General features: G+C 51.9%; 1 protein-coding gene across 2 annotated transcripts; it reads left to right on the top strand.

Moving 5' to 3' along the window:
* Positions 1 to 12,074: 12,074 nt before the first annotated feature.
* Positions 12,075 to 22,113, top strand: NUTM2F (NUT family member 2F). 2 transcript variants are annotated; one of them, XM_050761392.1, is made up of 7 exons: positions 12,075 to 12,220; positions 14,549 to 15,245; positions 17,843 to 17,971; positions 18,944 to 19,083; positions 19,580 to 19,920; positions 20,406 to 20,522; positions 22,075 to 22,113. In XM_050761392.1, exons 1-7 carry the CDS (start codon positions 12,205 to 12,207, stop codon positions 22,111 to 22,113), a joined length of 1,479 nt encoding a protein of 492 aa, XP_050617349.1. In that variant the 5' UTR covers positions 12,075 to 12,204. The 2 variants fall into 2 exon arrangements, with proteins under 2 accessions (XP_050617349.1, XP_050617350.1); XM_050761393.1 differs by lacking the exon at positions 22,075 to 22,113 and adding an exon at positions 20,875 to 21,997.
* Positions 22,114 to 24,439: the final 2,326 nt, after the last annotated feature.

The raw sequence follows: 24,439 nt of genomic DNA, 5'->3' as shown, positions 1-24,439 counted from the left end.
CAGCACCCCTGGGCCCACTCAAACCTTTCCATTTCTTACCTACGTTTGGTCTCATTAATTCACATCTAGAAATGTATTCAAAAGAAAAACAATCCAGGATGTATGCATACATTAATTTTCAGGGATGTTTAGCAAGGCTATTTGTGGTAGAAAAATTGGAAGCTGGAAGCTACATAAATAAACTAACAATAGGTGACTGATTCTAAATCATGGAATTTCGTTTGGTAAAACTTTGTTTTTTGAGACAGAGTCTAGCTCTGTCACGCAGGCTGGAGTGCAGTGGTGCAATCTCGGCTCACTGCAACCTCTGCCTCCTGGCTTCAAGTGATTCTCCTACCTCAGCCTCCTGAGTAGCTGGGATTACAGGCGCCCACCACCATGCCCAGCTATTTTTTGTATTTTTAGTAGAGACAGGGTTTCACTGTGTTGGCCAGGCTGGTCTCAAACTCCTGACCTCATGATCCGCCAGCCTCAGCCTCCCAAAGTGCTGGCATTACAAGCATGAGCCACCGCACCTGGCCAGAATTTTTTTTTTAGACAGGGTCTCACTCTTTGTCCAGAATGCAGTACAGTGGCATAATCATGACTCACTACAGTCTCCAATTCCTGGGATCAAGCAATCCTCCTGCCTCAGCTTCCTGAGTAGCTGGGATTACAGATTCATACAATCACCCCTGGCTAAATGTATGTGTGTGTGTGTGTGTGTGTGTGTGTGTGTGTGTGTGTGTGTGTGTGTGTGGAGATGGGGGTCTCTCTGTGTTGCCCAGGCTGGTCATGAACTCCTGGGCTCAAGCCATCCTTGCACCTCGGTCTCCTAAAGTGCTGGGATTGTAGGCATGGGCCACCACACCCAGCCTTTTAGTAGTATTTATTGCACATATTTAAAGTCATTTTATGGGAGAATATATATGATTGACAGAAAATGCTCACTATAGGCCAGGCGCGGTGGCTCACGCTTATAATCCCAGCATTTTGGGAGGCCGAGGCAGGTGGATCACTTGAGGTCAGGAGTTCGACACCAGCCTGGCCAACATGATGAAAGCCTGTCTGTACTAAAGATATAAAAATTAGCTGGGCGAGGTGGCCTGTGCCTGTAGTCCTAGCTACTTGGGAAGCTGACGGGGGAGAATTGCTTGAACTCTCGAGGCAGAGGTTGCAGTGAGCTGAGATCATGCCACTGTCCTCCAGCCTGGGCAACAGAAGGAGGCTCCGTCTCAAAAAAAAAAAAAAAGCCCACTATATATTGAGTGGGGAGAAAACAGTTTACAAAACAGATTTTGGCTGGCTTCAAAAGAAAACAGGGAGACATAATACGATGGGCAGAGACAGGTAAGTGGTATCTCTAGGTAGCTGGATGCTAGGAATAAATATTATGCCATGTTATTTTTGCAAAGATAAGAGAAAAAAGGATATTTTTTAAATTGCGGGGGTGGTCAGCAGTTCACTCACCAGTGCTTGTGGGCTTTGTTCCCTCCCTGGAAAGGGACGGAGGATTCCACATCCAGAGGGAGCCCTGCCATCCATGCTTCTGAGCTTTAAGTCACTAGGACTTCTTTCCAACTTGTGTGCTGAGGAGACTCCAGTGTTGGCCTCAGTTCCCAGGCTGAACTCAGCAGCTCAGCCCATGAAAACTTCTGTATTGAGACAAAGGAAAGGATCTGTCAGAAAGCAACACCTATTGTCCCGACACTACGAAAGAGGACAGGTAACAAAGAAGCTGAAGACGGTGGTAGAGAGAGGTGTAACATTTCAGCCCCTCAATCTAGAAATGTTAGTAGAATCAAGAACAGCTTAATAGACCAAGAGTCAGAATCCCCCGATGAAGATTCTTCATAAGAAAAAAGAAAGAAGACAGGGATATAACTCAGCAGCAGCTGTAGGGCAGGCCATGCAAGATGGGGGAAAGAACAAAAATTTTCCAAATAATCAAAATGGGAACTCTAAACTTTTCAGGTCCCAGCTTACTTTTTAAATCTCAAGCTAATCAGAACTTTGCCAGAGTCAAACGTAGCAAGCCTCCATCACCAAGTGTTCTTCCCAAACCACCAAGCTATTTCCTTTAAATCTTCCAATAAGGAAATAATGACATTGTAACTGAAAACCTTACTTAAAGTACAGGTACAAAATAAGATAAAGTACTGATGTTTACATTTAGCTGTGTTTACAGATAGTTGTCAACTGGTCTAAAACAAATTCACCAAGGGATTAATGTATTTCTGTAGAACTGTTAATTAATATAAAAAATATAATTGACTTCATCTCATTTGTTTTATGTGTTGGGTGCACTGTGATGTAATGATAGCATCAGTGCAACTTAAAATACTAAATTAATAATTGTATTAACTATTAAGTGTTCTCAAATGAGGTGGTTTTTTTTTTTTTTTTTGAGACAGAGTCTTGCTCTGTCACCCAGGCAGAAGTGCAGTGGTGCAATCTCGGCTCACTGCAACCTCTGCCTCCTGGTTTCAAGCGATTCTCCTGCCTCAGCCTCCGGAGTAGCTGGGATTAAAGGCGTGCATCACTACGCCCAGCTAATTTTTATATTTTTTGTAGAGACAGGGTTTCACCATGTTGGCCAGACTGGTCTCAAACTCCTGACCTCAAGTGATCCACCTGCCTTGGCCTCCCAGAGTGCTAGGATTACAGGCATGAGCCGCTACACCCAGCCTCAAATGAGTAACTTTTAAGTGAAACCATTCAAGTTTAGATTTGGGGACTGGCAAGGGAATCAACTTTTTCTATTGAATGTTGGAGAAAAATAGTAATATAAGATTATTATTCATGGATAGTAGATTGCTGAAAGTGAATCAGATTGTTAACATCTAGCTAAGACACAGGATTGAGAAGTAGGTAAACTTCTGAAAGTTCAGTATACTAGAAGCACTCAAACCAGTAATATGCCAACAACCTGATGCACTGCCAAAAGAAAATGTGAAGTTTTCCTAATAGTTGCATTTTAGTAAATTGTACAGTGGTGAAACTGGAAAGGGCACTTGGAGTTTATTAGAACAAGGCAGAGTATACCCCAATGGCCCTTTCTCTAAATGCAGTGGATAGGTGTCTGCCAACAAATACACCAAAACCATTGGATTTTTTTGTTTTTTGTTTTTTGTTTTTTGAGACGGAGTCTCGCTCTGTCACCCAGGCTGGAGTGCAGTGACACGATCTCTGCTCACTGCAAGTTCTGCCTCCCGGGTTCATGCCATTCTCCTGCCTCAGCCTCCCAGGTAGCTGGGACTACAGGCGCCTGCCACCACGCCCAGCTAATTTTTTGTATTTTTAGTAGAGACGGGGTTTCATCGTGTTAGCCAGGATGGTCTCGATCTCCTGACCTCGTGATCCACCTGCCTTGGCCTCCCAAAATGCTGGGATTACAGGCATGAGCCACCGTGCCTGGCCCAATACCATTTTTTTTAAAATATCATTTAATGGTCACTCAATAGCTTACAAAATACATTTTTATGGCTGGGCGTGGTGGCTGACACCTGTAATCGCAGTACTTTGGGAGGCCAAGGCAGGCGGATCCAAGGTTAGGAGTTCGAGACCAGCCTGACCAACATGATGAAACCCCATCTCTACTAAAAATAAAAAAATTAGCCAGGCATGGTGGCACATGCCTGTAATCCCAGCTTACTCAGGAGGCTGAGGGAGGAGAATCGCTTGAACCCAGGAGGTGGAGGTTGCAGTGAGCCAAGATCGCGCTACTGCACTCCAGCCCAGGCAACACAGCGAGACTCCATCTCAAAAACAAAACAAAACATTTTTATATTACGGCACTGCCTAAGCTATTCTGATAGTAATGTGACCGTATCATTTCTGCAAAGCTTGCCTTGGGGAAAGGAAGCTTGCTTTTGAGAGATGTATAATGTGAAAGTTTTAAGTAACTAGGGAAGAAAGAGCCATGTAAATACATGTAATAAACTTGTAGCATATGTAAAGTTTTCTTGGCCTTTATCCTACAAAAATGGAATATTTTAGTATTAATTTGCTGAATATAAGAGTGTGGACTTTTTTTTGTTTTGTTTTTTAATAGCGTGGCCTAATTTTAAAGGTCCAAAATAAATTTTTTTTTTTTGAAAAAAAATCACTTTATTCTGGCCAGGTACAGTGGCTCATGCCTGTATGTAATCCCAGCACTTTGGGAGGCTGAGGCAGGCCAATCATGAGGTGAGGAGATCGAGACCATCCTGGCTAACACGGTGAAACACCGTCTCTACTAAAAATACAGAAAATTAGCCAGACATGGTGGCATGTGCCTATAGTCCCAGCTACTCGGGAGGCTGAGGCAGGAGAATCGCTTGAACCTGGGAGGCAGAGGTTGCAGAGAGCCGAGATCACGCCACTGCACTCTAGCATGGGTGACAGAGCCAGACCCATCTCAAAAAAACAAACAAACAAAAAAAAACAACTTTATCTTAAACTAAAATCTATTGCCAGGCGCACTGGCTCACCCCTATAATCCGAGCACTTTGGGAGGCCAAGTGAGAGTAGATCGCTTGATGTCAGGAGTTCAAGACCAGCCTTGCCAAACTCCAGCTCTATTTTTTTTTTTTTTTTTTTTTTTTTTTTAGATGTAGTCTCACTCTGTCACCCAGGCTGGAGTGCAGTGGCACAATCTCGGCTCACTGCAACCTCTGCCTCCCAGGTTCAAGCAATTTTCCTGCCTCAGCCTCCCAAGTAGCTGGGATTACAGGCGCCCGCCACCACGCCCAGCTAATTTTCATATTTTTAGTACAGACGGGTTTCACCATGTTGGCCAGGTTGGTCTCAAACTCCTGACCTCGTGATACACCCGCCTCGGCTTCCCAAAGTGCTGGGATTACAGGCGTAAACCACTGCACCTGGCTGACAATTTGCATTTTTAACTGCTTCCCAGATGATGCTGATGCTGATGGTCCACACTTCCGAGAATCTCAGAAACAAAGCCTTATATTCAACAACAAAATTTGCATAATTCTGTCTCCCTTTTGTCTCAACTAACAGCTTAAGGGAAAGAAAATAGATTTATTAAGTATCATCCAGAATACACATAATGTCATTTTATTTAATTCTCACAACACTCTACAACATAATTGTTACATCATTTTGTGGAGGAGGATGTTACATCTCAGAAATTAAGCAACTTGTTCAACATTATACAGTAAGGAAGGGGTGAACAAATATGTTTGACTTCAAAATCTACATTCTCTGTTATAACTTGCCGCTTCTAGTGATGTTTAGCCAGCATAATTATATTAGCCCAGAATTTTAACTTCATTCTACTTTCTATGTGGTGGTCTGTCTTCTACTTCGTTGTAGTCTATTTTAAAATTTTTGTTATAAACTGTTTCAAATTACCTAAAGAAGGCCAGGCACAGTGGCTCACACCTGTAATCCCAGCACTTTGGGAGTCTGAAGCAGGCGGATCACTTGAGATCAGGAGCTCGAGACCAGCCTGGCCAACATGGTGTATTATAATACACAATAAAAGACGGCTATTAAAATTATAACTTGGGGGAAGTGTTAGCCACACTAACCACATGACAAAAGACATTATGAAGAAACACATCTTAGTGCTCACCGGTAGCACAGGTCATTGTTCCTTAGGAGCTGGTCCACCATGTTCTCCACTTGCACAAACCACCTGGGCACCACTTTGTAAACAAGGGGAGTGTCTCTCACATCGCCAAGTACTAACGAATAACCATATCACATACCTGTAATACATATAAATTCAATTATCTCACTCTCCTGTATAAACACAGAACCCCATCTCTCTATCAGACGCACACATACTACATTCCCAGAATATATAACCCTAATAACCACTTACTGAAAAATACAAGCACATAGCTCCACAAAACATTCATCTAAACTGCCATGCCCTTGAACACACACACAAACTCAATACTCATGTAGTTCCCTATATGCCTTAAATATATCTGCGATTAACTAACACGCCGCAAATATGCAAACATGCAAACATGCCACCTGATATCCCCAAATACACATACAGTCCCACAATACCTGCACATATGTAATCACACTTCCAAATGCTCACACAGAAATAACTCCTCCATTTTCCAAGACACAGAATCATACAAACTCTACCTCACAACTGCACACATTCATTCTACCAGTCCCCCAGTAGTCATGGATCTGCCCTCACACACTGAAATAGCCATATGCAACCCCTGAAAATCATGAAAAGAAACACACACAACCATGCAACATATTCTGAGCACACATATGGTCTTCCTACATTCCCCAAATATGTAAACCACAGTGTACATCCACAAAAATAGACACAAGCACTTTCTCTATTATTGCCAATATGCACAACAAGGTAATTCTTCCAAATCTGCCAAACATTAGACAAATACAAATCCCCAACATTCATCTGAGGAAACACATGGAAAATACATCTTCACAACCCAGATCGCAAATATCTAATCCTAATTCTTCTTGTATACATATATTACACCTCATATCTCCAAATACACTCACTCTTACACACTCTCACAAAAGCAGTTATGAATGGTTAAGAATGACCTTCTTTGCTTTTCTTTTTTCTTTTCTTTTCTTTTTTTTTTTTTGAGATGGAGTCTCGCTCCCACCTCGAAGTGCAGTGGCGTGATCTCCTCTCACTGCAGCCTGCACCTCCCGGGTTCAAGCAATTCTCCTGCCTCAGCCTCCTGAGTAGCTGGAACTACAAGTGCGCACCACCACGCCTGGCTAACTTTTGTATTTTTAGTACAGACGGAGTTTCGCCAAGTTGGCCAGGCTGGTCTTGAACTCCTGACCTCAAGTGATCTGCCCACCTCAGCCTCCCAAAGTGCTGGGATTACAGGCGTGAGCCACCGTGCCCAGCCCAATTATGACCTTCTTTAATCTGCAATCTCCACACAGACACCACCGATCCACACAGACACCGCCGACCCACACAGGCACCGCCGACCCGCACAGGCACCGCCGACGCGCACATGCACCGCCGACCCACACAGACACCGCCGACCCACACAGGCACCGCCGACCCGCACAGGCACCGCCGACCCACACAGGCACCACCGACCCACACAGGTGAATCCACATTAGATTCTCACCAATTAAATGCATATCAAATTCCAAACTAAGAATTCATATAAACATTTTCACATACACACAGCCACCCCCACAAATCTCACAACCCCCAAAATGCAAAACAAATCTTTCTCACATTTTCAAGTACACACACTGACCCAACTGCCCAAGAAGACACACACGTGTGTGCAGTAAATTTTAGATATAATACATGTGTAGTCTACAATTTGCAAATAATGATATGCACTACTTGTTATTGTAAATTCCACATAAGTAAGCGATTCTCATAGAAGCTTTTCTTGACTTTGGCCACACTCTTGCATCCACAACCAACTTGTGCTACCAAGTCAACAGACTATGACTAAAGGCCTGTTCTTCCACTTTGCAGCTGCTCATATCATTGGCAAATGAGCGTATTGGAACATGCATTGCTGGCTGATCATTCTGATTAAGTCAACAAGCTTGACAACTCACTCAAATGAGGTCGTCCGGGAGAACTTCACTGATTTTACGAGGACAGGAGCTACGTCTTTGCTGAACTGCAACACGTTTCAACTGCTGAGGTGTTCCTCAAACTTTTGCATTGTTTGGAATGTGAGCGGCACCGCCGAGACAAACTTTGGGGTTCCCACTGCATTGCTAAATTTCCCCCTTCACTTCAAGGCCAGGCGAGCATGGGAAAGGAGCAGGGCCTGGGCGTCCCGCAGAGCCCCCGCTAAGGAACGCTCCCGCCTTGAGCGCAGCCACAGGCCTGCCCTGGCCACAAGGATGGGGTCGCTCCGCAGACACTGGTGACCAGTGGAAGCATGACCAGGAGGCGATTACCTTCTAATCACTAATAACTTTATTTTTAGGTAACACCACGGAGGACGCCATGAGACCGAAGGCCGTTGGGTAACCGCCCTTTCTGCTCGCGCTGCGCCCTCTCCCTGCCCCGAACCACCGGCAACTGATGCTGGGAGCGAGCGGTTGAGGGCGGCCGGCTGCGCGCTGGAACCCCGCCCACCTCGAGGCTCGTGCGCAGGCGCACGGGACAGGCCTGGAGCCCGCCCTGGGAGGGGCCCGCAGGAGATGGGGAAATGGAGGGACGCGGCACCTGGGCGCTTCCTGGGACCAGGCGACGCCTTCTCCTTGGAACCTCCAAGACCGTCCCTCCTAGAAACGAGCGCGTCTGACCGGGCGCGGTGGCTCACACCTGTAATCCCAGCACTTTGGGAGGCCGAGGTGGGTGGATCACCTGAGGTCAGGAGTTCGAGACCAGCCTGGCCAACATGGTGCAATCCCGTCTCCACCAAAAATGCAAAAATTAGCCGGGCGTGGTGGCGCACACTTGTAGTCCCAGCTATTCGGGAGGCTGAGGCAGAAGAATTGCGTGAACCCGGGAGGCGGAGGCTGCAGTGAGAGAAGATCACACCACTGCACTTCAAGGCCGGAGCGAGACTCCGTCTCAAAAAAACAAAAAACAAAACCACAAAAAAAAAGCTAGTAAGCAACTCACTGACTTGAGTTTGTGATAGCTTCAGAAGAAACTTTCATCATCAGATCTTTTCTGCTCATTTGCAGGATTCCTATTGTCTGTCATCCACGTGATGACACTGAAGAGCCTTCACATCCAGGCCGACCTGGAGCCTTAAGTGCAGAGACTGAGAGCTCTGCAAGACACAGCATGGAGCCGCCATTCCTCTACTGTTCCGTGACTGGGTGGAAAAGCATGTGTCCTCTGAACAGGGGATCCAAGCCCTGAGATGTTCTTTCTCAGCAGTCAGTGTGGCCCAGGACATTGTGTGGGCATGCTCAGAGAGCAGGGGCCAGAGGGCTTTTAGCCACCACCTCCCATGGCCAGTCTTCACAAATTACCTTTGGCTAATTTGATTGTCTCTCCTCCTGGGGTCTGGGACTTCAAACACGTACAGAAGCGACTGCAGAATTGAGACAAGACACTGTTCCACAGTATGCTTTTTGTATCAGTGGCTCAGAAAAAGTCTCATTGAAATCCTGTATCAAAGTCGTGTGTGAGAATCTTGAGAAAGCATCGGCTCACTGACTTGACACGGGAGGAAGCAACCAAGAATTCTGCCCTTCTTCAGTGCCTGAGTGTGATATTTTGCCTCAACAGCCCTCTTAGATGAAGTTACTGATTGAAAATCATTTATGTTTGCCCCATGATAAAAGCTCAAGTCCTCAGAAAGGTCTCCAAAGTGGTTGTTTTTTGTTTTGTTTTGGTAAGTTTACTATGATTTTGCTTGAATTGCTCTCTGTTGATCTTCTCAGCTAAGATCGAGGTAGCGTTGCACAGCGGAAGAGGGCTGCATGTAAGAAGGCAGCTCTGTCTCACAGGACAGAAGGCCTGGGAACACCCAGACAGGCAGTCACTGCGTGGAGGTCACTCCCCTCCCAGTGGCCACTGTGGAGGCATTTTATAGAAATGCTCGCTGGACCATTCAGGTTTAGAGTTAGGACAAAATCGAGAACTCAGAGGATATTGGACAGGAGTTAGGAAATGACTTTTTCACACAACTGGAGCGAGGAGGGGAGAACCCTGGGCTTGAGACTTGCAATCCACCGCCTTCCCCTGTGGTGTGGCCCATTACATTTTCTTGCAACTCTGCCTTCTTAAGTCCAAATGTCTTCGAAAGGGGCAAATGCTTCGTAAGTGCCAACAGGGTGTGTTTCAGTGAATGTTCACAGTGTGCACCAGTCCGGCTGACGGCCTCTTCCCTTCCCCAACACCCTCCCATCAGTGCAAAATTACCCTGCCCAGCAGGGAGTGACATGTGTGTCTCAGATTTTGTTGCTGTGCTCTGAGTACTCCTCATCTCCTTTGACCAGTTTCCTAAAACTCCCCTTGTTCACAGCACAGAACATGAGTGCTCTTTCCTGTCATTTTGACGCTGATAAGCAGCAATTCTCAGTGTGAAAATGAGAATGAAGTTTTTGTTAAAGACAGGCTACAATAATTCCCACACAGAACCACATGCAATGACACTTGTGGTGAAGATGAGGCCAACAGTGAGCTGAGAGAGGCCAGCCAGGATTCACACGTGCGAGGGGATGCATGGGAATGGGGATGGGACATTGGTGGACAGCATCCTCGCTTGTCTCACAATGGACATGGGTAGTGAATTTCTAACTCCTGGAGAAACCGGAGTTCTAGGAATTGTAAGCTGCTTTATCTTAGGAAAGAAAAAGACGGTGCTCTGCCCTCCTGTCCCTTAAAACTGCATACTGCCACGAAACCTGGAAGCTGAGAAGGATATAATGGCTACTCCTGACTTCGTCTCATCAAATCAGCCTGCTGTTGTTTTCTGCAATGGTTGTGGTGCAGAATCTTTTCGCGGTGCAGCCAAGATTCACACTTGAGTCTCCTTACTGCAAGTTCTCACTCTCACAGTGGAGAGTTAACAATAATTGCCTAGGCCGGGCGCGGTGGCTCACGCCTGTAATCCCAGCACTTTGGGAGGCCGAGGCAGGCAGATCACAGGGTCAGGAGATCGAGACTCATCCCGGCTAACACGGTGAAACCCCGTCTCTACTAAAAATACAAAAAATTAGCCGGGCATGGTGGTGGCCGCCTGTAGTCCCAGCTACTCGGGAGTCTGAGGCAGGAGAATGGTGTGAACCCAGGAGGCAGAGCTTACAGTGAGCCGACACCGCGCCACTGCACTCCAGCCTGGGCGACAGAGTGAGACTCTATCTCAAAAAATAAAATAAAAACAATAATTGCCTAATATGTTATACTTTTTTGGGAAGAGTTACCAGATAAAGTGCAAGATCCCAGTGAAATGTGAATAACACAGATAAAGAACAGATTTTTTTTGTAAAAGTATACTCTAAATATCATACGGATCATACTTATAGTAAAAATGAATTCGCTGTTTATCTTCAATTCAAATTCCACTTGGTATTCTTTATTCATACTTGCTAAATCTGGCCACTATGTTCTTTCATGTATTTTTAATTTTAAAAAACAGCAACATCTCATTCTAGCAATTTACCTACAGAAATAAAGACAGGAACCACATTACTGGGACAAACATGGTCACTGCAAGTATCACAAGAATACTGGAACATATATATTAATTTTTACCCAAAAAAACAAAATATTTTTAGACAGCAAAAATAGCTTTATTATGCTTTTGATTGCATAATATATCTCTGGAAAGATGAAAAAGAATCAGATAACACCTGTTTGGTCCAGGAAAGAAAATGTGGTGGCCAGAGAAAAGAGGTAGGAGGAAGACTGGTCACTGCCTATTCCACTGTGCACAGTTTGAATCTGGAACCATGCAAAAGTATTGCTTAGTTGAGTTAAAATCATGTAAAAGATAAAAAAATAAACATTTAACACCAGCACAATACGCTGGGAAACAAAATGAAAGGATTTCTGGTCTCGGTGCTGTAGGTCACATAGCCACTCTTTCCTGGACTGAGGCTTCCCAGGAAAGGGGATGGGAAGTAAGGCCTGCCCGCCGCTGTGGACAGAGATTCCAGCAACATACATGACCCGGGGGCACAAGGACTGCCTCGTAAACAATGATGAGCGCACAGCCACCTAATAGCCTGGATCGGCTGAGACCATCCTGATTTCAAACACCCAGTCCCCTTGCCTTCCTAAGAACCCCTGTGTTTCTCAGACTGAAAATGTGTTCTGAATTTTGTTTGGGAAGTGCAGCCCCTGTTGAAATTCATCAAGAGTGGGAAAGAGCCAAAGTGGGAAGGAGCATGGGTTGAATGGCACAAAAGTAGGTCTGTTGATAAAGAATGAAGTAAAGGGGACATCAGGTACAATGAAGTAAAGGGGACATCAGGTACTGTGAGTCAGAAGGACAATTTAAAAGTTGCCTAAAGGGGCCCACACCGTCTGTGTTGCTGCCATCTAGTTGGAAGGGAAACTCAGGTTTTGCCTACTGGCCAGAGCTCTTCACAGAATGTCCCCCACCCTTGCCAAGCCCAGCTGCCCACCACCCCTCCCCCTCTGCAGAATGTCTGGGGTCCTATGTTCCAAAGCTATTTACATTCAAATTTTCCCTGCTCCACTTGGACTCAGGAGCATCTGCTGAGCCAGGTCACTCTCTGGGTCCTGCCCTTGACTTTTCTCATTGCGGAAACTGCCAGACAGCAGTGGTCAGTGCCCAGCCTGAGGGGATGGCTTCAAATGGAGGTGAGCCTGTAGGGATGGGGGCATTATCCGAGTCTGCCATGCCTCAACTCCTTGGGAATTCAAATTTGAACTTCCCCTGGGGACAGCTGATAGGGCTGATGTTGAAGAGGGAGGGAGCACTGGATGTCCCCAAAGACATCACAGCTGGGGATGGCCATGGCACCCTGAGTCTGTGGTTAGGGAGGACGGCTCCTTAGAGGTGGACCAAGATGCCTGCGGGAATACACTGTGTAGGGGAAAGGATGGAGTGGATGGATTGATCCTTTCTGGAGGGGGAAAGGTCACGTCATTGTGTGTTTGTAGGGAGTAGTGGGATCATGTTGTACTGGTGGCCACGGGAGGATGACAGGCAAGCCTGAGCCCTGTGTTGTGTCTTCAGGCACCTGGAAGGTGCCCTTCCATAGTGTTCAGAGGGATTTGGACTGGAGTTTTCTAGCTCTGAGGGAGGAGTGGGGAGAAATGATCTCAGCCAGAAAACTGTTGGGTGGGTTGGCTGTGACAGAGTATGCAGTGACAGCCTCTGGGTGGGGGAGGCTGGGGGCTACTATAACTGCCACAGCCCAGAGCTGGCTGCTCCATCAGTTCAGGTAGCTGTTGGCTTTGATGCAACAGGGGTGGGGGCAGATGGGGAAGTTCAGGTAACACATGGCCTGGGCTTCCTAAGTTGTTCTGCATTGTTTGCCCTTTTGTAGAAGCTTAGGTCTTCAGACCCACTTCCTCTTGTCTGCTAGTTCATGGCCCATCCCCTGCACTTTGTGTTACTGTGGAGATGAAGAATTTGCCCCATTCCACGTATACTACCTCATGAACAGGGGGCAGGTGTGGATTCTTGCTGGTTCTCAGTGGAAGGGTCTGGAAAGGCTGGTTTCCTTTTCAGTAGAGAAAGGAAAGTAGCGCACAAATAGGAAGATGGTTCTCTTATTATTATTCAAGTTAGGATATGTGTCCTGAATGATGAGGTGCATGTGCTGTATCCCTTATTCCCCCTGACTAGAGACTGCATGGGGTCCTAGTGGGCAGGGATGAGTTTCAGACAACTTTGCCTCACCTGGCCCGTGGGCCAGGAACCCCTGGTTCTTGGTTGGTCACTATGTTCAGTTATTGGGAGCTCAAAGGAGAAGGATCAGAGATGCTCCTTGTCCCACTACCTGTTGTATCATGACCAGCAGCTGTGAAAATCCCTGGGCACCTCCCCTGATAGCCCTGCTGCTCACCATTTGCTGGCTGAGTTCTAATCGTGTGCAGCTGTTGCTGGCTGTGCGGTGACAGTATCTCAGGGGACTCCACCACTGCCTCTCAGACATGCTCCCTGGGAACAGAGCTTCCTGAGTGGCAGCTGGGACCACTGAGCACTGAGGAACGGGTGGCCGGAATCTGACCCCCATTTGGCACTTGTGTGGGTGGTGCCAGGACAATCATTTGCATGCTGGGCATGATGTGTTATGGTTTATCTTTGGGGTTCCTAGGGCACTGGCTTGGGTGAGATTTCCATCCGGTGGTTTTCTTTTTTCTTTTTTTTTTTTTGAGACAGAGTCTCGCTTTGTCACCCAGACTGGAATGAAGTAGCGTGATCTTGGCTCACTGCAGCCTCTGCCTCCTGGGTTCAAGCAATTCTCCTGCTTCAGCCTCCTGAGTAGCTGGGATTACAGGCATGCGCCATCAGCTAATTTTTGTATTTTAGTAGAGACGGGGTTTCACCATGTTGGCCAGGCTGGTCTTGAACTCCTGACCTCAGGTGATCCGCCCACCTCGACTTCCCATAGTGCTGGGATTGCAGGCATGAACCAGCATGCCCGGCCTATCCAGTGGTTTTCTTTTGTGGTGTTGAGCTAGGAAAGGAGTTTACAGGAGCTTCAGGAAAAGGAAGACTGAAGAGGAGATAGGGCCATAATATTCGGAAGCTTCGGGCTTCCTGCCGGCCTTCTCAGTGCCGAGCACTGCCCTGGGGTAGGCCTGTCTCCTATTGCTGAGCACGCTGAGGACCACCAAGCCGCTGAGAGACTCATCCCTGACCCATGGCTTGGGAGATGCCTGTGATGCTGATGGGGTCTGCCAGGGACACTGAGGGAGACCCTCGGGCAGCGAAGGCTTGGCTGTTCCTTCTTGGGAGACAGGGGTCAGGGAGTCTTGGTGACCGGGGCCCGGCTCTCTAGTGGAGCAACCCTTTCGTGGAGGAACAGAGCATCCCATGCACACTCAGGGACACTTGCAAGCGGCAGAGTTTCCCTGTCACACGCCCTCAGCTGTTGGGGCTCCCCTCTGATTCCCCAGTGACTAGTGAGGACCAGGAGACCCCAGCTCATTCATCTCTTTCCTTTGTCTCCACAGCATACCCAGTGCTGGGACCGGGCGTGACCGTGAACCCTGGTGCCTCCCTGTCTGTGTTCACGGCTCTGCCCTTCGCCACACCCGCTCCTGGCCCAGCACATGGGCCACCCCTCGTGACGGCAGCGGTTCCTCCAGGCGGCCCTCTGGTGCTGTCTGCCTTCCCCAGCACACTTCTGGTGGCAGGACAGGATGGCCGCGGCCCTAGTGGGGCCGGGGCTTCCAACGTCTTTGTCCAGATGAGGACAGAAGTGGGGCCTGTGAAGCCCCCTCAGGCACAGACCTTGGTCCTAACTCAGGACCCCCTCGTCTGGCAGGCTCCAGGTGCCCTCTGCGGAGGTGTCGTGTGTCCACCTCCCCTACTCCTGGCAGCTGCTCCTGGGGTGCCCATTACATCTGCCCAGGTGGTTGGGAGCGCCCAGGCCTGTGAGGGAGGCTGGTCCCAGGGCCTTCCTATTCCACCACCACCACCGGCTGCCCAGATGCCTCCCATTGTGCCCCCAGGGAACACTGGGCCATGGCCAGAAGGGGCTCATGGAGAGGGCAGCCTGCCTCCCTCCCAGGCCAAGGCCCCGCCGGATGACTCCTGTAACCTCAAGAGTGTCTATGAGAACTTCCGACTCTGGCAGCGCTACAAGCCCCTGGCCCGGAGGCACCTTCCCCAGAGTCCTGACACCGAAGCGCTTTCCTGCTTCCTCATGTGAGTGTCCTCAGGGCACTGGAGCTTGTCCTGCAGCTCACACGTAAAGAGGCTGCCGAATGGACAGGAGGTCACGCTGTTCAGGGGAGCTTGCAGGGCGATTGTGAGGGTGATCAGTTGTGCTATGGGAAGGTACATTTTCAGCAACATTAATCTGGCTGTGGCTCAGGACAGACTGTCAGGGGCCTCATGTCAACTGCCCGTCACTATCCCGTGAGTCCAGCCAATCCTTACTTTTTTTTGAGCCAGACTTTCGCTCTTGTAGCCCAGGCTGGAGTGCAATGGCGTGACCTCGGCTAACCACAACCTCCGCCTCCCGGGTTCAAGCAATTCTGCTGCCTCAGCTTCCTGAATAGTTGGGATTACAGGCATGTGCCACCACGGCCAGCTCATTTTTGCGTATTTTTACTAGAAACGGGGTTTCACCGTGTTAGCCAGGATGCTCTCAATCTCCTGACCTGGTGATCCACCCGCCTCGGCCTCCCAAAGTGCTGGGATTACAGGCATAAGCCACCGCGCCCGGCTTTTACTTTCAATAATTTTCACAGCAATGTTTACGGAAGACCCAGGTCAGAGAGGGTTCTTGGTGCGACGTGCGCCACGGTTTGAGTTTAGGTCTTTTTGTTTGTTTGAGATGGAGTCTCGCACTGTCACCTGGGCTGGAGTGCGATGGTGCAATCTTGGCTCACCACAACCTCCACCTCCTGGGTTCAAGTGATTCTCCTCCTTCAGCCCCCCAAGTACCTGGGATTACAAGTGCCTTCCACCATGCGCAGCTAATTTTTCGTATTTTTTAGTAGAGACAGGGTTTCACTATGTTGGCCAGGCTGGTGTTGAGCTCCTGACCTCGTGATCCACCCGCCTCAGCCTCTCAAAGTGCTGGGATTGCAAGTGTGAGCCACCACACCCGTCCTGGGGTTAGGTCTTTGAGTGTACACCCCAGTGCCTTCCCTCAAATTGAGTGTCGATGGCCAGGGGCACGTCACATGGGGCTGGGGGGAGGAGTTGCAGGGCCCAGCGGGAACCTGGCATACGCCCGCAGTTCTGCCAGTGAGGTCCAGTGAGCACCGCGGTGGTGGAGTCTGCACACGGGGATGGTCTTGGGCCCCGCACTAGGGTCGATGCTGGGCAGGTATTTGCATCTTCACCCTCAATCCTCCCTAGAAAAAAGGACAATGATGCTTCGTTCAGAGAATGGCGAACAGATGACTTGAGCTCACATATGACATGCATAGCATAGTGCCTGGCACATGCTATGACACATTACATGACAGCAATTATGATTACTGTCCCTACTACTATCATTATCAGGACTAGGCCATCTAGGAGAGTGCTCCCCAAAGCCACAGGCTCCAGTGATAGCTCTGAATACACCACGAGCCCAGCAGCCCAGGGCTGTGGACTATGGTGACTGTGAGGCAGCAACGTCAGCATCCGGGAGAGTTTGTGGTTTCATTCCCAGTCCCTGCCTCTCTCCACCCTGTGGCGCCTCTGTGACCCTGTGTTTCCCACTGATGAGCAAACGGGAGCTTGCAGCACATCCACCGTGCAACACACTGGCCGCTCCCCTTGGGAAGTCCCCTGCCTGGGGTGTAGGTAGAACACAGCCCCATCTTCCTCCCCAACAATCTCGCTGGCCCCGCACCCTGGTACTGCTCGCATTCCCCTTTGGAGCAGAGTCCCGGTGCACTGGGGACCCTGATTCTTGGAGTGGAGCTGCCCCAGGCTCACAGGCCTTTGCCATGGCTCCTGTGGGAATGTGGGAAGCTGTACCTGGCTGCTTGCAGTGGGCTTGACACCGCTCTGCTTTGGTTCTGGACATGTGCTCCTGCTTCTCATGCTCCAGGACCCTGAGGCTACACCCCCAGGGGCTGCCTTACTCCAGAGTCCCCAGGAAGCTGGTGAAATGCTCAGTCCTGGGGCCCAGGAACCTGCACTTTAACCCTCGCTCCCAGGTCATTCTGTGTGCACGTTGTCTCAGTCAGCTCAGGCTCATGCTGTCTCAGTCAGCTCAGGCTCAGCTGTAACAAATCCCATAGACTGGGTGCTTTATCAAGACACATTCACGTTTCCCAGTTCCAGAGGCCAGAAATCCCAGATCAAGGTGACAGCAGATTGGGTGTCTGGTTAGGGCCCTTTTCCTGGCTGGAGAAAGCTGCCTCGGCTGTGTCCTCTTGTGGCTGAGAGGAAAAGGCCTGGCATCTCCTCCTGCTCTTATCAGGGCTCGGATTCCATGACTGGGACCCACGCTCATGACCTGCTATAACCGTGATTGCCTCCAAATACCGACATGCCGGCGCTCAGGGCTTCAGCACGGGAATGTTGGGGACACATATGTTCCACCCATAGTACTGAGCTCACTTCTCAACATCGTAACACCGAGGACTTGAGGGGCAGTCGGAGAGGCCACTCCGTAGCTTGTGTTGATGTTTGATCTTGGGGGTGTGTCCTGGGGCCTGAGGAGCCACGTGGGGGAGAACAGGACATGGACAGATGGCAGGACAGGTATGGGGAGGACAGGGGCCAGGTGTTGGGACCAGGTGGGCTCGGGATGAAGGGTGGGCTTATAGACTGGGGCTGACTGCACTGGTTTACAGCCCAGTTCTCCGATCCCTGGCCCGGCGGAAGCCCACCATGACGCTGGAGGAGGGACTGTGGCAGGCCGTGCGCGAATGGCAGCACACGAGCAACTTTGACCGGATGATCTTCTACGAGATGGCGGAAAAGTGAGTCTGGGGTCCTGGGGGCAGGGCCCACGGGGCAGAGTGAGACTGAATGACGGAGGCCTGGTGGCCGTGGTGGCTTCTCAGTGTGGAGCATGAGGAGGGTGTGGACAAACACAAGACGCCCTGGGACCCTGGTTCCTTCAGGAAGCTGCTCCTGCCACCTAGAGTGCTCTGGGGTCTCTGTCCTGCCCTCTTGGGAAGCACCCCCTGCCTGGCCTGGGGCCAACCCCTGCCTTGACACTGGAGGTCATGGCAGGAGCAGCCAGCGTCACAGCCCAGAGGGGGTCACCTCCAGCTGTGGGGATGGGGAGAAGGGGCGCTAGTGACTATAGACAGAGTGGGGTGCAGGCTCCTCACAACAGTGGCCAGAAGTCGGTTTTCTGCCATCCCAGCCTGGCCAGGGAGTTGGGTCAGAGGAGACCTGCGCCCGGGACACCAGAGACCCATCTCTGGCCTGACCGCCTTTGCTCCTGGGCAGTGCCCTCCGTGAAGACAGACAGACAGACAGCAGCCTCAGGGGAAAGGGGCCCTGTCCTCCGGGCTCAGCTTTTGCTTCCTCCCGACCAGGGGTCTCCCGGGCCTCGTGCCCCTGGGTTATCTTTCAGGGACCTGCAGTCCCAGCCTCAGGACTCCTGCATCTGGGCATCATCCCTGACGCCGTCTGCCATCAACCCCACCCCTGGGCAGCTGAAACCTGGAGGAGGGGTCCCCTGGGACCCTCCTGGGCCTCGTGGCCCTGACTTGAGTCAGGAAGCCCTGTTGATGCCATGGGCTCTGCAGGGGCCGGGTGAGGGAGGGTGAGCCCAGAACTCTGGGAGCAGCTCCCTCCTGGGACTGGGGGATGAGACCCAGTGAGGGCCTGGACAGCCCACCCAAGGCAGTCCCTCGCATCCCTGCCCTCGGCCACTGCCTGGTCCTGGGGACAGGGGGCCTGGACCCTCTCCGCACAGCCTGGGCCTCCTTCACCCCCAGGTTCCTGGAGTTCGAGGCTGAGGAGGAGATGCAGACGCAGAAAGCACAGTGGATGAAGGGGACCCAGAGCCTGCCTCCTCCAGCCCCGCCGAGTCTTGAACCTCAAGGATCCCCGGCCCCTGAGGTGGACAAGCAGCCAGGTACAGCTTCCCACATTCCCATAGGAGTCATGGCAAAGGCTAAAGGGGCCAAGGGAGGCCACTGTCCCCACACCCCCTGCTTCCCTTCAAGAGGGGGGTTTGCTCCCCACAGGACAGCTTCTGGGAGTGTATGTTGGGTACTGACCTGGTCAATACCTACTTCGTGGGCGGCCTGTGATCACGAAGCGGGGTATTGACTTGGTCAGGTTTCCTACTTACTTTCTCCCCTCACCTGTCCAAAACTCCACATATGCTCTACCCAGGAAGCAGGGATGAGCGGGGAGAGTACATGGCATATTGTTGGCTCCAAACTTCCTCCCAAGCGATGCTGTCTCAGATGTGCCCCTCCTGCGTGTCTCCTCCAAGGGCGCTGTGGTTCAGGTGGTCCTGACCCAGCTGGGACCCACTTCACATCCCCAAGCCCTGCCCTCCCCTGTGTGGTGAAGGCAGGAGGAGCGGCCCTCACCACGCCCGGCCTCCTCCCTCTCTGCCTCAGTGTACCTTCCCAGCAAGGCTGGCCCCAAGGCCCCGCCTGCCTGCCTGCCACCACTCAGGCCCCAGTGGCCAGCGGAGACCAAGGCCCACCTGTCACCACCCAGGCCCCAGCGACCAGCAGAGACCAAGGTCCCTGAGGAGATCCCCCCTGAAGTGGTGCAGGAGTATGTGGACATCATGGAGGAGCTGCTGGGGTCTCACCTTGGGGCCACAGGGGAGCCCGAGGGACAATGTGAAGATGGCGAAGTGGAGCAGCCACAGGAAGAGGATGGGATGACTCCAGACCCGGGCCTCCTGAGCTACATTGACAAGCTGTGTTCCCAGGAAGACTTTGTCACCAAGGTGGGCTGGCCTGGAGTGCTGGGATCTGCAGGATTCCAGGGGGTGGCACTCCCAGGCCCTTGGAATTAAGCTCTGTTCCTTAGCTACTCAGCAGGGGGGTGGGTGGGTGTGTTCCTGTGGATTTGAGTGTCTGTGTATGTGATTGCGTGTGTCTATGTGTTGCTGTGTGTTTGTGTCTGTGATTTGTTACTGTGTGTCTGTGTGGGTGTGAATGTGGCATGTGTGTTACTTGTGTCTGTGTCTTTTCCTGTGTCATATATGGATCTGTTTGTGTGTCTATGTGTGGTTTGTGTGTCTCTGTCTGTATATGTGTGTATGCCACCAGGTCTGTGGTCTGTGTGTGTAGCTGGTGGTCGCCATGATATGAGACAGCCCCAGGAGGGTGGGGACAGGGCCCTCCCCGCTTTCTGCATCTCCTCTGGGTGTCCTTGGCTCCAGGTTACTCCCTGCCCAGGAAGCTCATGTCTTCTTCCTTCTGTTTCCAGGTGGAGGCCGTCATTCACTCCCCATTCCTGGAAGAACTGCTTTCCCCAGATCCACAGATGGATTTACTGGCCCTAAGCCAGGAGCTGGAGAAGGAGGAAGAACTCACACTTGCCCAGGTAGACCAGCGGAGGGAGGGGAACCCAGAGGCAGGAGGGACCCGGCACACAAGGCCCACCTGATTGTCTAACCCCATCCTGCTGGGGATGCTCAGCTTCTTGGGGAGTCACTCTGGGGAGGGAAGATGCAGGTTCAGAGGGAGTGGGACGGAGAGGAGCCAGGGAGGGGAGTCAGGATGCAAGCTGCAATGAGGCCCAACGGGATGCCTGGCAGAGCCACACCCTCTCCCTTTGACACGAAGCCCAGATGCCTCAGACTTCCCTGTCTCCCGCCCAACTGCCCTGGTCTCCACCACCCTGGGCCCTGCTCACACCTGGGGCAGCACCATTAAGTGCCTCTTTCCTCCCGCAGCTAGTGGAGAAGCGCCTCCTATCCTTGAAGGAGAAACGGCGTGTGAGGGCAGCCCCTAGTCATGGCACGGCCTGTTTGGACTCAAGTCCTTCTAAGTTTGCAGCTCGCCAAGGAGCAGAGAGAGACGCCCCTGACCCCCAACAAGGGATCGGCATGGAAACCTGCCCACCCCAGACGGCTGCCCAGGTCCCTCAGGGACAGGCTAGAGTGTGCACCGGCATGGCCAGGTCCAAAGACCCTGCTGTGCTTTTGGGGTGTCAGGATTGCCCCGGGCTGAGGGCTGCCCAGCCAACCTCTCCTCTCGAGGACCACAGACCCACCTGCCCCAGCCTGGGAACCAAGGACACCTTGGATCTCCCTGGAGCCTCTCCTGTTAAGGAGTCACACAGGCTGGCTAAGGGGTCAAGTGAGGAGAGGGAACTCCCTGGCATGGTGTGTGTCGTGGGTTCCCACCACAGGCTGCGGCCCTGGAGGCTATCCCAGAGCCCTGTCCCTTCCTCAAGCCTTCTCAGCCCAGGAGGGCGGGGACCCCAGGGAGCTCTTCAGTCGCCATCTGCTCAGAGAAGAGGCCTCAGCCCAGCACCCTCTCCTGTTACCAAGTCCAAGAAGCGACTTCTCTTCGGAAGCCCATCCCCTGCTGAAAAGATGCCTGACCCAGGGCCTGGGCTCAGGGTCTCTGGGGAGCAATCCCTGGCTCCAGGGCTGGGTGGCCCCTCACAGTCTCAAAAGAGAAGGGGTGGCCCCTTGGTCTCCAGGAGGAAGAAAAAGCGGCATTGTAGCCAGTAGGGGCCGCTGCGGTGCAGGCTCTCTGGTGCCAGTCCCCAAGGGTGGGGCTCTGAACTCTCGGACCCTCATGGCAGCAGGTGCCCCAAAGCAAAGGCTGCTTCTCCCCCAGTGCTGATCTTGCTGGGCCTTAGCTTTGGAGGGTGGAGGAGGGAGGGGAGGGAGAGGGTGGCTGAACAGGGAGGGCAGGAAGGGAGGGCCTGCGGGGAGGGGGCTAGCGGGTGGGAAGCCCTTGGGGGCCTCATGTGTAAATGGAATAAATGTAGTTGTGTTGGAAAATGCTCTGGGGCTGCTGCCTCTGTCCTTGGCGCTGTGCTGCTCCGTGGAGGGTGTCTGTGAAGGAGGGCAGAGGGAACCAGGAGATGCCAGGCACTGGGAACCCATAGGAGCTGGCTCCACTTTTTCCTCCTGGTATAGGGGGCCCCTTCAGATGCTCCGGGGACTGACAGATGCTGAGGAAAGCCCTGATCCCTCCCACCACCCACTCACAAGACCCCGCCTGCTTTAGGGAGGCTTCTCGGGGCCTCCCATCGTTATCAGTATCCCTGGAAAATCCTGGGATTGGAGAGAGCTGGCTGGCTCTTGTTCTACTAGGTGGGAGCTGAGAAGGCAGCTGCCTACAACATGGGCATGGGAAGAGGGGGCCGCTCCTAACCCTTATCAGGAACACCGTGGGCACTGGGCTGAGGGGAGACGTTGAGGTGTCCGTCCACACGGGTGTGTGGGATATGAGAGGCGCGGAGCAGGGGAAGTCCCTCTGCCTGTTTCTGGGCAGGAAAGAGTCTTGTCCAACTAGCTGAAGCAGATGCTCCTTGCTGTGGCCACAGAGACTGGCCTCAGGGGCCCTCGGGGTCCTGCATGGAGCCCCCCACAGCTATGATTCCCTTCCCATATGATGACTGAACTCGTGTGGAATTGATGTAGACAGAGATTTACATTGGTATCTAAAACAGTTCCCTCCCAACACACCATCACCAACGGGAACAAGCATGACCAGCCCGCCAGGCGCAGGGTGGGTGTGTCTGCTGGTCCCAGGCAGGAGGAGCTGGGGCCCAGGCCGGGGGGGCCAAGTCAGCCACCCTTCTGCCAGGCACAGACCCCAAGGGCAGAGCAGGGGCTGCCTGGGATGTGGCACTGGCTGTTCGGGAAGTGCCCTGGGAGTCGGGGGCCAGGTGTTCACCGAAGGGAGACTTCCGGAGTCTACGAGTGAGATGAGGACTGCATCAGGAGAGAGGCTGAGGCTAGGGAGGACGCTCTGCTCTTTCCCAGGTTGTCCTGTCCTCCCCATCTCTGATGAACTCCCCTCACCCCATGTGGCCGACCTCTGTCCCCTTACCCCTAACCCACCTCTTAGAATCTCAGATCCCAGCATGGACAGGACCTGGCACCTGCCCTGGTTCCCTCCTGGCCAATACCTTCTTGTCCACGGTCTGAGTTCCAATTCCTCCCCAGGGCCCTTGTTGGCTCAGGACCGCTGTGACTGCCAGAGCACAGGTCCCAGCACTGCCTGCATGCACAGCTGTGCTCATGGTGCCGGGCGCTGGCCCAGCAGCAGAAGCTGGTGGGGCAAAGCTGTCTGGTATATGGTGGCCTGGCCCCTCTGCCAAGTGACAAGGGGAGCCGTGTTTGGGCGGCCCCATCTGCCCACAGAGCACAGCAGTCAGCTGGACAGATGCCTCTCTGCCCGGTCCCTTCTGCTCGATGTGGGCAGTGTCGGAGGCCTTCCGTCCTCTGTGGCCTTTGGGAAGGAGAGTTTATCTTGGCAGGGCTTCCCCAGCTCAGTGCACATCAGGCCCTCGGGGAAAACGTGGGGAGTGAAGAGTCACTGGTGGGTGATGCAGGCAGCTCCCGTGACTCCTCTACATTCAGGGCCATCCTCAGGAGACGAGGTAACACCTCCCCTTTGCAGGGTTTAGGAATGTTAAGTGAGCCGTGTTTGAAGGGAACGTGGTCGGTACTCTGGTGTATGTGGGTGCTCAGCCAACTTCCTCACTTAAGGGTGAAAATGATACCTTGGCTTAGTGACACCTCGGGGCTTCTGCTGGTTACCTCACTAGCTGTTTTCTGCCCCACTGTCCCTGTCCTTGTTTTCGCTGAGCCATTTTCAAGAGGCAGAACCTGTGCTTCCTCCACCTCTGTGTCCCGCCTGAGCCCTACAATCTGCCCCTACACGGGCACAGTGGGGCTGATGGGGGGGCTCTGATAGACTGAATGTGTGTCCCCCCCAGTTCCTGTGTTGAAGCCCTAACTCCTCATGTGATGGTATTTGGAGATGCGGCCTTTGGGAGTTATTCAGGGTTAGACGAGACCATGAAGGTGGGGCCCTAATGATGGGATTAGGGCCCTGGTAAGAAGCAGACGTCCTGGAGCTCGCTCTCTCCCTGACATGAGGACACAGTGAGAAGGCAGCTGTCTGCAAGCCAGGAAGAGAGCCCTCGCCAGAACCTCACCTTGCTGGGACCCTAACCTCAGACTTCCAGCCTCCAGACTGACAAATGCATTTCGTTTCTTAATATGCGCCCCTCCCCTACCCACCAAGTCTATGACACTTTGTCCTAGCAGTCTGATGTGACTGGGACAAGGTCCATCATCTCAGGAACTTCCTTCCTGACTGGTGTCTGGAAACTGCGCATCAGAGCCACGGGAAAGAATGAAGAAAGGCTCGACTCTTTACGACTGTCAGCACACCTCCATCCCAAGTGCAGAGTATCACACATGAACCAGGAGCACTGTGGGACACAGTGCAAGGGAATCTGTAAATACCCGTGACATCATCACATCC

This window comes from Macaca thibetana, chromosome 15 (assembly GCF_024542745.1).
Source record: "Macaca thibetana thibetana isolate TM-01 chromosome 15, ASM2454274v1, whole genome shotgun sequence".
Classification (NCBI taxonomy): Eukaryota; Metazoa; Chordata; class Mammalia; order Primates; family Cercopithecidae; genus Macaca; species Macaca thibetana.
The sequence above is the reverse complement of the archived record's forward strand: the minus strand, read 5'-3'. Positions and strand labels throughout refer to the sequence as shown.